At 38.2% G+C, this 14618-nt stretch overlaps 1 protein-coding gene across 2 annotated transcripts in view; it reads left to right on the top strand.

The window, feature by feature from the left end:
* Positions 1 to 1312: 1312 nt before the first annotated feature.
* LOC143217908 (uncharacterized) overlaps positions 1313 to 14618 on the top strand; it is an 81109-nt gene continuing 67803 nt past the window's right edge. Inside the window, exon 1 of one of the 2 annotated variants that reach the window (XM_076442637.1) lies at positions 1313 to 4113. In XM_076442637.1, the coding sequence (XP_076298752.1) occupies positions 4035 to 4113 (79 nt within the window). In that variant the 5' untranslated portion in view covers positions 1313 to 4034. The remainder of the gene's footprint in view (positions 4114 to 14618) is intronic. The other variant, XM_076442638.1, reaches the window with a different exon arrangement.

The raw sequence follows: 14618 nt of genomic DNA, 5'->3' as shown, positions 1-14618 counted from the left end.
GCCACATATATTAGGAAACATTTTCAGATTTTTCCGTTGCAAACGGATTGTAGAAAACAATCGTAAAAATGCAGATTTCATATAGAAGTTTAAAAGCGGTACCTAAAGTATTGTATTATAATTTTTTTCAAAATCCCGATCCTGGTGCGTCGTAGATTAAACATTCCTACGTTCAGAGAAACGTGCGTGGTACAAAGAAAAACGAAGAATACAACTTGCAGTTACGTTTTGCAACCATATCATAACGGGGGATGCATTTTTCTCTTTTCGTTGGAACTGGGTGGGCTAATTATGTTTACATAAACGAAGATAGGAAACGATAATTTACAAGATCACCTGATATTTTGTTTTTACTAATTTAATCGAAATAGCAATATATTTTCAGTTGTGTGTGTGTATTTAAAGGTGAATTCTGCAATGTGTTAAGTATATTCCGAGCACTGAGATTACCTATATTGGTTACCAAGCAAAATATGCTTCCGAGATGAAAAGAGGATAATTCGTTCGGAGCGTTGCGTCAGAAATGGCAAAGAAAGTCAGAATTTCTCACAGAGAGGAGAAACTGGCCAAACAACAATTTTTTGAAGAGGAAAACGGTCCTCTGCATGATTCTCGACTAACAGAAATCAAAATAGCTCCCTAAGATTTGCTTTATATGGGACATAATAACTCCTGAAATTTTGATTGTTTTCGCTTAGAAAAAATAATCTATGTATTTTAAGTATCTGCAAACGCGTGTGAAAAACCCCAATGCAAAAACTGCAATAGTTCTTTTGAAAGAAATTCATAAATATCGATAAAAGGATGGCATTTAAAACCAGCTAGCTCCCCCCCCCAAGACTTACTGCATATAAAAAATAATAACTCGAGCAATTTTTATTATTTTAACTTGAGAAAAATAACCCGTGTATTTCAAGTATTCGAAAATGCATGTGAAAAACCCCAATGCAAATAGTACAATAGTTTTTTCGAAAAAGACTTATAAATATTGATAATAAGATGGCACTCAACACTAGAATAGCCCCTAAAACTTGCTTCATATAAAAAATAATAACTCGAGCAACTTTGATTGTTTTCACTTAAGAAAAATCATCTATGTACTTCAAGTATCCACCAACGCGTGTGAGAAAACTCAATCCAAAAAGTGGAATAGTTCTTTTGGAAAAAATTCCTGAAGATGGTTGAAACATTCAGACCCAGGATACCCCCTTGATTATCGTCCGGAATTGTTATAAACCTGCGAGCTTCTGTCGGTAGGGAAATAGCTTCCTTTTTTGTATCGAGTATACAAACTCCAGGTTCCTGCAAGAAGAGAAAGAACGGAGATTACTATGCTTGTTTGCTCCGCCTTCGTTGTCCCCACCCGGCCATAGTCCTCGGCCGACAACACCTGTCGTTACAGCAGAGAACGACCGCGCTTTCTGTCAGTCTACACTCAATCTGGCCTGACGTGCACGGCGATAGTTTGCTGTGCCTTCGGAAACCGCGCAAACAGTGTTGTTCGCCGCCACAATCGCGAGCTGCCATCTACGAGAAAAAGCAATAAAAAAAAAGGAAAGCACAAAAGACAATATGAGAAATGATCTCCCGGAAGATTTACACGCGCGTACCATTCGTTTTCAAATTTGTTGAACGTGTCGGGACAGTTTCGCACACCGCCGATTTGCAGTTGTGGTTGCACGCAGTTCGTCAGGTGCAACGAGTGACGCGCAGTGACGTCGTCGGCACGTGGTGAAGCGTTATCTCGTAGAAAAGACTTATCGGCTCTGCGAACGTACCACCGTTTTTCTTTCACGATGAGTCAACTCTCGAAACCGTATGAATAAAGATTGTCGTTGTTGTTTATCCATCAGTATTTGACGCGCCGAGTTAATAGCCCAAGTAAATTCTGACTGAGTCGGAAACTATTTCCTGACTATTCGCGTTCCAACAATTTTCCAAACTCAAGTTGTGGCGGGAAAGTTGAATTTCGAGATATTCGAGATCCAACGAGAAGATCGATATAGATCATATTCGAAATATGATTAAAGCATAGATAACCAAGGATTAGATTCGGCTGTTTGAAAACATTGATTACTCCGTCCGCAACGATAAAATTTTAATTCTTCGGGGTCCAACGAGACGATCGATGAACGACTTAAAAAATACGATTGGACAACATTGATAAATAAGGATCAACGTTCGGACTGCATCGTTCGCGTTTATTCTGACCCAGTGCTGTAACAAGTCAGACTGCGACAGTAAAATCGAATGTATTCGACGAAGTGCGAGAGGAAAAAGGTTTTAAGACTCCAATCTAAGTGTCCCTAAACATTAACAGTGCAACATTTAAAAACTAACTCCGGTTTCCTTGCTGGCAATGTAAGAGCAATTTTGACCTTCAAAAATGGCGTCTTGGACCATCGAACACGGTTCTCCAGGAACCACCTGATCGATAAAAACCCGAAGAAGCTGATCAAACGAAGCAGAACACCTGTCTTTGTAAACTGTAGATCCCCTTTCGGGAACATTTTCCACTCTGTTCTCCAGTTAGTTGGCAATTAATCGGCGCGTCCGCCATCTTTGCTGGCCTCCGAGCCGCCTTTTACTTCAGATCTTGTTACCAACGACTCTAATCAGCCAAGATCATTGTCTGCGAACGAATATGTCCCTCGAGGAGGTCTCTAACACCTTTTGCGATCGGGTTGCGGTGTCTTCGGTGACTTGCTATATGCTCTAGTCGCCCAGGTAGCGGCTCTGAACGTTGTTTTACGTAATGTCTCGTGACGGCCAGGTTTCTCAAGGTTACAGCACGCAGGAAACGTTCCTTCGAACGAGACCGGCACACGGGACTGACTAAATCGCGATTAATTAGTGGAGGATTCATTGCAACTCGCCTCTTAATCGATTCGGCGTCACTTTCGAATTCTTAGCGACACCGATGTTCTCGCTGATCACAGCTGATTGCTCGCGGTATGTGAAGTCTGGAGAACAGTTTGGGATCTTCTGTTATCATTGCCTGTTCCTGGTTGTTTAGAGATTTGACAAGATTGAAACGAGTTCGAGACAGATTTCTCTGGTTTTCGTTGCCCGTTATGGCGGGGTTTGAGGAAATTGTGGTTGATCTCTGTTGAATGAGCGAGTAAACACAAGATAAGAGGATCACATGACTTTGGTGGCACACATCTTTTCAATTGCCCCAGAGTTTCGAGCGGGCATTTCCACATTTAGGTGAAACAGTGGAGTAACAGTATTTAAGGAATCTTTCCAGTTGTTTGTTGTGATTTAATTCATATTTGTCTGTAATTGAATTATATTTGAAATTATATTTCCGCGCAAATAAATGTTTCTTACTTCTCAACATGCGTATCAACGTGCCTAAAAATTTTCGAAAAGATTCGTCATATCAAAAAAATGTCAAAAATTCTCCTTCTTTAATTTAGTGACGGTAAACGCTCTGTGCTGGGACAGTACTGCTTATGTTCGTAAAAAAAGATAAAAATTTGATGGAAAAATCTGCTCGTATTGCCTGCAATTATAAGAATAATCGAAAAGCATCGTGTCATGAGACAAAAGGACTCGTATAGAACGTGAAAAACAGTGTTAGAGTGCATAATTCCGTAGTTTGAGCTCTGGGACGTTTGGAAAAGTGGGTGGAGCAAAGTTGTGCAATCGTGAGCAACAGACTATAAATCGTATAATCAGGACTGATCTGGTATTTAGAGGGAAATTATGGAATCCGGAGCGCAGAGGACTTCGCGGCCCTATTTGTTCAACGTGAAACGCTATTATTGTACGTTCACAGCCCGAGATTGGGAGGATAGTGTCAACGATATCGAGCATAGTCCTCTCTGACAGCTCCGATCATTTCGTCGGATGATTTAATGAGATTCGTCGTTCCGTCGTGGGAACATTTTGTATACGTAATTCGATGATTCAGTCTATTGGATCAATAAGGACAGTTTGATGCTGTTTTCTCGAACGTGCAAGAGGAAAAGACTGGAGCTGAGATCGTGATCGTGATTATTATCGAAGGTTGGAGGTGGAGGACAACGATGAGTGTCAGGGTCGTCGTGAGCGTGACGGAAATCGCAGACATGAGTCCCAAAGATCGTTACTTGGTCGAGGAGATTGGTGAGTGGCATTTTTTTCTCATGATTAGACTATGCTTCGTTGGCTATCCATTGATCTTTTTACGTGGACCGGAAGATCTTTGGGAGCACGATGACACGGTTGGTTTGTCTTGGACTTTGTGGTATACTTTGTGGATTCGTCAGAGGAAGTGGTCGTAATTTTAATCGTTGCATGATGGATCTTATGTTGGCAGTGACCGTTACGCAGTCAGACACAATGAGGTAGTCGAAATCCACACGCATATCGTCGTTCTGTTAATACTTTCAGAACCGACAAAATTTATGTTCATACTATAATTATAATCAATAATTTTTAATATGGTCGCTTACTTACTTTATACTACAATGAAAAGTAGAAACTGTGTTATACAATGGTCATCACATTACTGATCAACCGCAGAACAACGCCCCAGCGGTTTAGAGCGACCGCCAGCTAAATAAACTATCGACGCGGATATAGCCATAATACATTGCACTTTGCATTTGCATATTTGAAAAATACAATGATATCCATCAATTTCTAGGAGAAAGTTAGAAAGCTATTCTTACTCATTGATTTTTCACTTAACGATTCTTTGGTTTTTTTTTTAAACAGATCTCCGACGTCTTTTGGTGTCCTTGGAACGTCCTTTGATGTCCTAGGAAAAACCTTTGTGGTAGCCTTGATAAATTCGTTGATATCCGATAAAGTAAATTAAATCAATTGGAATGTGGATGTGTTTATGCACAATAAAGTTTTGTTTATCCAACTTTAAGGGTCGACAAAATGATAATATTGATAGACGTATAAATTCAGGTTTTAAAGTTTTTATATTGCTTTTTCTGATCAAACTGTCTGCATTTAAAACATTATAATATAAATTGAGTTAATTTTGTAGATTATCTCAGTATTGTTTTGCATATCCCCATAAAATCTGGAAGATCCTAATTTCCAATAGACTTCATGATGAGAGACATTAAATCAGCCATTTTTTGTTTACCTCAATATAATTTTTACACTGTCTCAAAAGTTTTAAATAAGAATACGCACCAAAGTAGAATTAATTTCAATAAATTTCAATAAAAACACAGGCGAGGAATCGAAGTAATTCACACTAATTTCAGCGAGGGTGCATATCAAAATTGTTCAAATTAATTTAAACAGAAATTTAGTCTTAATTCAAGTTAATTAAATTTCAATTACGATTCAACACAACGATGACAGTAGAGAATAATATTAATTCGAACTAATTTCATTAAGAATAAAGAAATAGTCCTAATACGTATTAATTTAAATAAGGACACAACAAAACAAGAATTGTGTTTCCAATAAATTAAAAATAGTTGTAATATTAATGTTCAATTATGTTTATTGTCTAAAGTCTAGACCACATTCTTGTCCACTACAATAGATGAGACATTAAATCAGCAGTTCATTAATTCGTTCTGCCCAGTCATTGTGTATTTATTAACGTCACCAAAATTCTGAGTACGATCTGCTTCTTTTTTTGGCAAATAAATCATCAGCTAGCCGGGAACGTATTTCGTGGCAGGAGACCCGATACACCTTAGACTTACAATCAGAAATGAAGGACGCGTAATGTCTGATTGGAACTGGTTTCGCGTGAAAGGAAGCGTTTCGGTGTACATATGCAGCTGTTTGATTCGATAAAAAGAGAACCGCTTTTATACCGAGGACCTTCGTTCGCCAAAAAATCTTCCACGCGGAACGTGTCGCGATTCTTATCTTATGGCGTGCGTTTAACCATAACAAATGAAGGATAACCATACACACGTTGTCCCATGACTAAAGCACAGCTAGTTAGATCTTAATTACTAGGTCCTCGTTTTCTTTCTTTATTAAATCCCCATTCCTCAAGCGCAGATATCCTTAATAACAATGAAAAATAAAAATATATATTTTTGCGTATTTAGAAGTGCTTGGAATAAGTGGTTACATTCAATTATCAGCTAGAACCACCGCTGTCAAATTCCCGACATTTTTTGGACGCCCTTTATATTTGTAAATTGTTAAAATTTAAACAGTTTAACAGTAAAATAAAAGAAAAAACACCTAATAGTACTACTTTAAGGAGATTATCTAAAGAAGAATTTCAGAAATATTAACTGTAAAATAAAAGTAGACGGCAAAATTTCAAAAATATTAGCACTGACGTTTCAAAACTGCAGACAGTAGGCACGTTACAGAATTTCGAAAGAAACCGCTCCCCAACTAAGGTTAAAGGTAGCAACCAGGAACGACCGTAAAATTTTATAACCACGAGCAACTTTTTATCCTCAAAAACCGATTTACGACACTTTCAAAATGGACGGCTCGCATACCGCAGAATAATAAAAAGAGTGACCATGGAAATCGTTTTCTATCGATTTTCCGACAGGATACCTGTTCTTTCATCGAATGCAATTAACTAGTAATTATCTGCCGTGGAACAATTCAACATTATGAACGTCAGTTTCTCGATAAAAGAACGTCGGCAAATGGAACGGAAAAACGTTATCGCGCGAAATCCTTATAAAGCGATCCAACGATTTTAATTACTCATTTAACGGAAATCAAATGCGTGTAAACAATGAAGGAAAAACTGAGAATAAGATGTTTGACATTAATTAAGTACTCCTCGGATTCTCTCGCAGTTCGATATAATTCGACAAGCTCAACGTCTTCGTCTTTCTTGTTTGGTTATGGAAAAATTATGAATAGACTTTTATACAAAGTAAAAATGTTAAAAAAAGTAAATATGTAAAATTCAATGGATAAATTGGATATTTATATATATTAATGAAATTTTATATAATTTATATTATTTGTGGAGGTAATATTATCTATAAAAATTTCATGGAAAATTTAATATTATTTTTAAATTATTATGAAATTTTATATAATTAATATTATTTGGGGGAGGGGGGGGGGTAATATTTCTTTTTTCCATTTTTATCCATTAAGTTGTTATCCATTTTTCAATTCTTATCCATTGAATGGGGCTAATTCTTAAATTCCTTAAATCCTTTTAATGTTTTAAAATTTAAATTCATTAAATCCACACTCTGATAAAACGAGGTTAGCCAGAAATAATAACTATTATTTTTCTATCCTCTGCGAATGTGAATTGTTCATTGGACTATGTATTTTTTTATTATGAGAGTCGATGAAGAACGATCGCGTTTTTCCGAGCATTTCAAAGCTGGTTTCTATAAGACGCGAATCAAAACCGCGAAATGGATGAACAAACATGCAAGACGAGACTGCGTTTACGTATTTTTTCGCTATAGGTGGTTGTTTTTCATGGAACGTGCACGTGACTACTGACTAAAATGACGCAGGTACACGAGAGCCGATGTAAGAACAACAAACTAATTCTCGCCGCGTCTAATCTCGCGATACACACGCGCATACATATATCAAACTGATTCACTAGTTGTCACCTTGCTCGGACAAATTACGTTGACATTTCACCCGTTAATCATCACCGACGAGTGTTCAGGAACTAATCGAACTTCTGTTCCGCTTGTAAATATTGACCGTTTCGAGGCTGAATAAAATGGTGCTAATTTCGAAATTAATGTTTTTGCATGATCCGTACGCGCAATGCCACCGCGAGCAAACATGTTTTGCAAATTGCAGTTCTTCAAATAGATTAATGAACTGTGTTATCGAAGAATGTGATCTCGCACTCATGTGCATTTAATGTCAAGAATGATTAACTCCGTCGATATGTATGTTAATCACGGCGAAGGATAATAACGACGGCGTGATGAACTGTCGCTTATTAACACTAGGTTTGTGAGAAGCTCCCCCTAGATGCGACTATTTTACATTGTTTTATAAAACTGACAAGAATATGTCTATCCAAATATCTAGCCATTTTTTTTTATAATATACAGTGTCCCAAAAATGTAGGGGAACCTTGAAAGTGGTTCCTTAGGTCATTTCAAGTAACTTTTTCCTTTGTAAAAATATTCTTCGCGGCTTTGTTAAAGAGATATTAACGAAAAACACAGACCAATCAGAGCGCGAATTCCGATTGAGCGACACGCCCCGCTGAGCGTAGCGCTGTTATTGGCTGCGCCGAAATCCGTCCACTGTAGTCGTGCTCTGATTGGTCTGTGTTTTTCGTTAATAACTCCTAAACAAAGCCGCGGAGAATATTTTCGCAAAGGAGAAAGTTACTTCAAATAACCTAAGGAACACTTTCAAGGTTCTCCGACATTTTTGGGACATAATATACCCAAAGAAATAACTTTTTTATATGTTTATCTATGTTTAAAGAATATATATAGTAATTTTTCTAGGTAAGAATATCCTAATCGAACTCGAACTTTGCACAGATTTTTTTTTAATTAATTGGACCAATCCTAGGGGTTCCGTAAAAGAAGTTTAAAAAATACTGTACGTCAAGAGTAAATAAGAGCCACCCTAGTATAGACCTATAAAGACAATCCTACTTAAAAGATAACTAACTGCTACATTAATAATTCTGGTACTTTTTCTATATGTTCACCTATACCTATTTGAAATATAATAATTTCTTCAAATAATAACGCCCACTCAATTGATATTGACAGTGCACAGTTCAAGTAGTGGTTTATTGATTTGATTTCGGGATTACAAAGATCCACAGTTTAAGTATTGCGACTTGAAATTGAGGATTATTGGATGTCGAACAAAAGTAATCGAAAATATTATGTCCACGGATTATGAAATCTTTCAACCTTTGGAAGATCAGCTAAGATTATGCCAATACTCTGTGTAAGTAACCGTAAACAAGCGCAGGAAGTTCGAGAGGTACGTTGGAATAATAAGGAACAATTGGCTTCGGTAATCATCCCGAAGAGATTGTTACGAAATTCACGAGATATTTCCGAGGCTTCCGTTTCCCATTATCAGACGAGGGGATCAGTCTGTGGTATTTGTTTTTCAGAGTTATACAATCCTACAGGTTCGAAATACCGAGCAGAAATTGGGGTAATTGAGCTTTAACTTTATTGCAGCTTCAAGGGCACTTCTCATCCAAAATGCAGTAAAATGACAACGGAAAATTGCGACGTCAATTTTCAGGGATTACCATCGAGGGGAAACTTCAAGCTTTTTAGGTTCACGTTGGTTTAACCTGCAAACGAAATCTTTTTGTAGAGACGTTCCAATTTGAGTTTTCGAGGAAGGAGATCATGCTCACTTCGCTGTTTTTTCCGGTGCAAACGTATTTTTTAAGAAAAGTTCTTGCGAGATGTTCAAAGTAGAGTTTTCAAGCTTTAAAAAATGAGTTTATATAAGGCCCGAGCAACTTTTTCCCCCACTATCAAGTATTTCATATTGCCCCTACTATGCCTCGCGTGACTGCAAGGATGAGATTGCCAAATTGAGACTTGTGTCCCCACTCTACCTTCCTCTTCTACGCCGCTATTCCCCACCGCCGCGGCTTGGTCACATGACGCGTTTCGTCTCTGTCCTGCATGTGTCCGGTACTGGCAGAGAGAGGGTAACCTTTTTCCCTCAAATCACGCTCCTTCCCCTTATTTGGCGAGGATGCGTTCTCCTATACTTGGAGTTGTTGGGGAAGACACAGGAGATGGGAGGGGGGGCGCTGAAAGTGGAGGCTTTGGCTAGGTAGATCCTCTTCCGATATTTTTTCACGAAACCACAATAGATACGCGTCTGAAACACTGATAAGAAAAAGGTATCGTAAGAAAACGATTGTACAAACACGTTATCTGACCTGATTTTCGACACGTTTTCAATGGACTCGCTAAAAATGCTCTGTTTACTTCAGACCTAGACTGATCTTAGGTACATCTGATCGGACTTGATTATCTTATCGCGACGAAATTCTTCCGAGGATTATGCACGAGTGTCTAAAGCGCGCGAGATTAATAAGCTCTGTTGCACAATTGTTTGTCGTAAAGTTAAAATGTAAATTGCTCGAACCGTTCGACGCTATTTAATGAGGCAAGGACAGTAGTTAACTCGCTAACACTGAAACGCAGTCAAATATTTTCCTTGAAATGCTACGAATTTATCGGAGCGAGTTAACACATTGAACATTAATGTTGAAAGATATAATATCGTTGGCTTTTTAATTATGCCGAAATCGAATTTCTATAATTTGGTGTAATGGCGCAACTTCTTGTCTGATATGGAAGACACAAGAACTGTCGAGATAAGAATATTTCCACTTCCGGTTCTTCGATGCTGTCACAAAATCGACCTAATTTTATTAACGATTTCGTCGATGAGAAGAAGACAAACAAAAATGATATCTTTTGTAGCACCGCCACGCCGGAAGGAATCATTTTGTGCGTTTACTGACTCGAACGATTGCTTCTCTGACCTTCTACTGCACTGTCCTTCCTGCAACCGCTCGCGAAGATTCGCATTCTAGTTGCAAAACTGCCACAAACGCGGAGATCGTGAATAAATGCTCGCACTCTCACGAATGTTAACTGAATCTATGTCAATAAATAATTACTCTTGAGAATGTACCTAGGCTCATTCTTAGCAGCGAAGCATCTACTTGTGATTGGAATTGCATTTAATCGATGCAATTTTGTTGACGATCACTTAAATTGCTACAGGGTGATAATTGTCGATGCTCAACCAATGGAATTTGGAAAATTTAACGTGTCGCAATTTCGTGCAAAAATTTGAGGACGACCTACATATATCTAACCTCGTCGTGAAGAGCAAAGCATCTTCTCGTTCGACACAGCTGTGCTCTGGTTTGTAAAAAATTTATAAAAATTGTTCGAAGATTCAGAAAAAGCGTTATTATTAGATTCGCAGACTTTGCAGCTCAGAATTTGCTTTCCTGTTTCTCGTCGGATTGGTAACACATCGTAGTAATTTTACTGTAACTATTGACAATTTTATTTACCACGTACCTATAAGCGTACCTGAAAATATGTTATTGACGCATTGCCCGTCGAGGTCAGACTGATTGACAGTCTGCCCATGAGTCCATAGTAATTCAAGTCTCGTTCGCGAGTAAGTGTCATATTACTGTTATTGTTTTTATACATTATTTATCGGAATTCTTATCGTTCGCGCGTATTATTCCTGGTGATTTTCAGCAGTTGCGTGATCATTATGTGATCGAGATAATTAGCCGTAACTTTGCATTGAATGGCTATCGTTACGTGGAAAAATTTATGAACACTCCTCAGACTCGGGTAACCGTGCTAACAAACTTTCAAAGTGATCGGTGTAATAGTTAATGTGTAGCCTTTTTTTCTTGATTACCAAACTAGTATTTATACATTTTTTACTGAATAACATTAGATGGGATTAGTATCGCCAGATCAGGGGAATTGACTCGAAACGAGGGGAAGAAGTTACCCCCTCTCTGGCAGTACCGGGTTAGTCACGAGACATTGTGACAAATGCGCGACAGAGACGAAGCGCGTCACGTGACCGGTTCGGAAGCGTGGGGGAATAGCGTCGTAGAAGAGGAAGCAGTGTCGCCAGATCGAGGAAATCGAGGGGAATATAGTTTACCCCCTCTTTGATAACCAAATTAATACGTGACCAGTCTATGGTCTTAGCGGGGGAAGTTGGAATAGCTCATGGTGTTGGAATGGGATAGTGGAAGGGAAAATGGAGGAGAGGAAAAATCTATGTACTAGTTTTGAACGATTCCGGCGACACTGAGAGGAAGGTATAGAGACACAAGTCTTCATCTGGGGACTCCGGTTGTCGGGACAAGAGACTGCCGATTTATGAGCGGATCAGGACTCGAAAGGTCGAAATAGGCGTCGATATTCAAAAGCTTAGTTTTAGACCTGAAGATTTCGTGACGCCGACTATTATTCTCCCTTTATGACGGATAGAGCCTAGGAATATCCGTTGTCCTACGTTCGGACAAGGTTGGGACCGTTTGCGCTGACGGACCAGGATATTTTCTAGGTAGCATTGGGTACTTACAGCAGTAGGAATTTGGCTTTTCCCACTTCTGTACTGGGTAGGTACTTAGGTACAGTCTGGGATAATATGAAAAGAACAGGCGTGGTTCTAGCCTGAAGACGTTCTCTCCAGGCGTTAATGCGGACAGTAGGTCCCTGGAGACATATTATTTCGGGCCAATAGATAGTAGAGGGGCAGCCCAAAGGCTATAAAAAACGGTTGTTTTACACCGTTATTGCTTACCCTTCGTTGTACAATTAAAATTTCCAAGACCTTCATTTTATATTACATCCAAAAAATTTTTATCGCAGATTAGAAAATTGGAAATGTTCGTGAGTTTATTCCATACTTTATTCTGATATGAATTAGAATAATCTTGCTGCTATTTTATAATTAGGCCGTTGATTATGAATGTCCCCACAGTGACGCCAATGGGATGTAAAGAGCTTAAGGACTGAGACATTGAAAACACTGACAAATTCGCAATTTGAGAAATCAAAGACTTTGACTGAAATCTTAAAATAACACGAGGACACGAGTCTTAATCTGACGACATGGGATAGGGATTATTATTTTGCAAAAATTACTGTACATGCTTCAACCAAGCGTGCATAAGCCCACGAAGTTTCAGAACGATACGCGCAACAGATCTCTTTTTTTTTTTTAAATCGAATATGTACGTATAAATCGTTTCCGTTTCGATCTTCTTGGATATTATTGAAACAATAAGCAATTAGTAATGGATTCGTGTATACATAGAACTAGATGGACTTGGCATACACAAAGACAGTATACGGAAGAAGGAAGAGAGAAGGGTCGCGCGTACTCGGAAGGCCTAGCCACTTTGGATCGTTGTGTTCCGACTGATCAGAATAATAATCAGCCGCGCATTATGAAGGCAAACCTAACGATACATTAGGATGTTATTATGCAAGCTGTCGCGAGAATACTCTTACACCTCGTCAACGATTTCCTGCTTCTCGATTACTCTCGATATAATTCATTATTAACAACCCATCGATCTCTATGCGAATACTCAATTTGTCACGGACGACATTTATTTAATAAGAATAAATCTATATTCACTTAAGTTTGGAGGATATACAGTAATCTTTTCTATTCAAAATGATCGAAGAACATTACACGAATTCGCAGTATATTTGATTTTAGAAAACTTCGTATGGTAAATGTCGACAATTTAATTGAACAGTTACTTTAAATGATCTTAGAAATCACTCTATTCATGGGCGATGACTAGACTCCGAATCTTTATGCAAAATAAAAAGTTTCTGCATCAATTGCAAGACGCAGGAACTAAATATAAATTTATATTTTTATAATCCTCTTAAAGTCTTCTAATCTTTTCACTGTTTTAAATTTTACCTACTCATTTTTGTCATAAATTCATAAAACCCGGAGTCTAGTGATGAGTATGACATTTTTGGGAAACCCTGCATAAGGAAATTATAGTAATTTTTCTAGGAAAAAGTATTCAATTAGTTGGATGAATTAGATGACAGTTAGATGAATTTCTCGATATTCGAATTTGGTTCCGTGCCATCAGACTACGTGTCTAGAATACTTCGTCTTCCGACACTGTAGCGGTCTTCGCGGCTGCCAAATGTTTGTTGTATCTAAGCTTTGTTATCAATCCGACGTTCGTTGAACGTCACACGAGATACTGACTGAGGTATTTATTTGCTTTTTGAACGAATGTACGCGAAATGCCACGTTCCGCACGCCAGATATACTTCAAAGATCGTCATTCTACATTATCTCGTACCGCTACATCATCATTGAATGAACACAAAACTGCTTTTCCTATTTTCACATATAAAATATCATGTGGATCAGAAATTATCCACAATCGTCGGTCCTTCAATTAAACCGCTGAAGCACCCGCTCGATAGCTTGTCAACTGTATGCATGCTGTGTAAAATTTCAACCTCGTATCTCAACCGGAAAGGAAGCTATCAAGTAAAATCGAAAATCCAAGATTTTTCATTTAAAAAACGGAAACAAATTGCCGTGCATTTCTTTGAATTGTTTATACGCGATTGAACGGGTCAAATAGGTCAAAGACTGGTTTTTCGAAATTTTTGCAACCAAGATTTTTTATTTAGAAATCGAACACGAATTGCTGGGTTTGTATCTGTGTATTTTATATGTTGCAGATCTTTTTTGTTCAGTGTTTTATATGCAATGGAATGGTTCAGATAAAAAATTGAAAGGGATTAAAGTCTTTGCTGTAGCATATGTATAGTTAACATACATACTTAACATACATATGTCGATGTCTTAGATGATAGCGGATTATTGAGGGAGGCGAATTCTTTACGGCGCAGCGAATTTACTCGAGCAAGTCATCATATGACAATTCGTCATTGGGCCATTAGATTCAATTATGCAGTACTTCATCTGCACCTACGTGGCATCTCGTGACCGCCCACTAAACTGCTTTCACGTGAGGAATTACTCCATTTAAAGGAGCACGTTTATCACGAGACTATAACTCAGCATCGTACACCGTCACGGCATACTACATCGATCGACAAAAAATTATAATTTTTCTTGTTATGTCCATTTATCACTCACAGTTTCGGAGAAATTTA

The sequence above is a fragment of the Lasioglossum baleicum genome, chromosome 18 (genome assembly GCF_051020765.1).
Source record: "Lasioglossum baleicum chromosome 18, iyLasBale1, whole genome shotgun sequence".
Taxonomy (NCBI): domain Eukaryota; kingdom Metazoa; phylum Arthropoda; class Insecta; order Hymenoptera; family Halictidae; genus Lasioglossum; species Lasioglossum baleicum.
The sequence above is the reverse complement of the archived record's forward strand: the minus strand, read 5'-3'. Positions and strand labels throughout refer to the sequence as shown.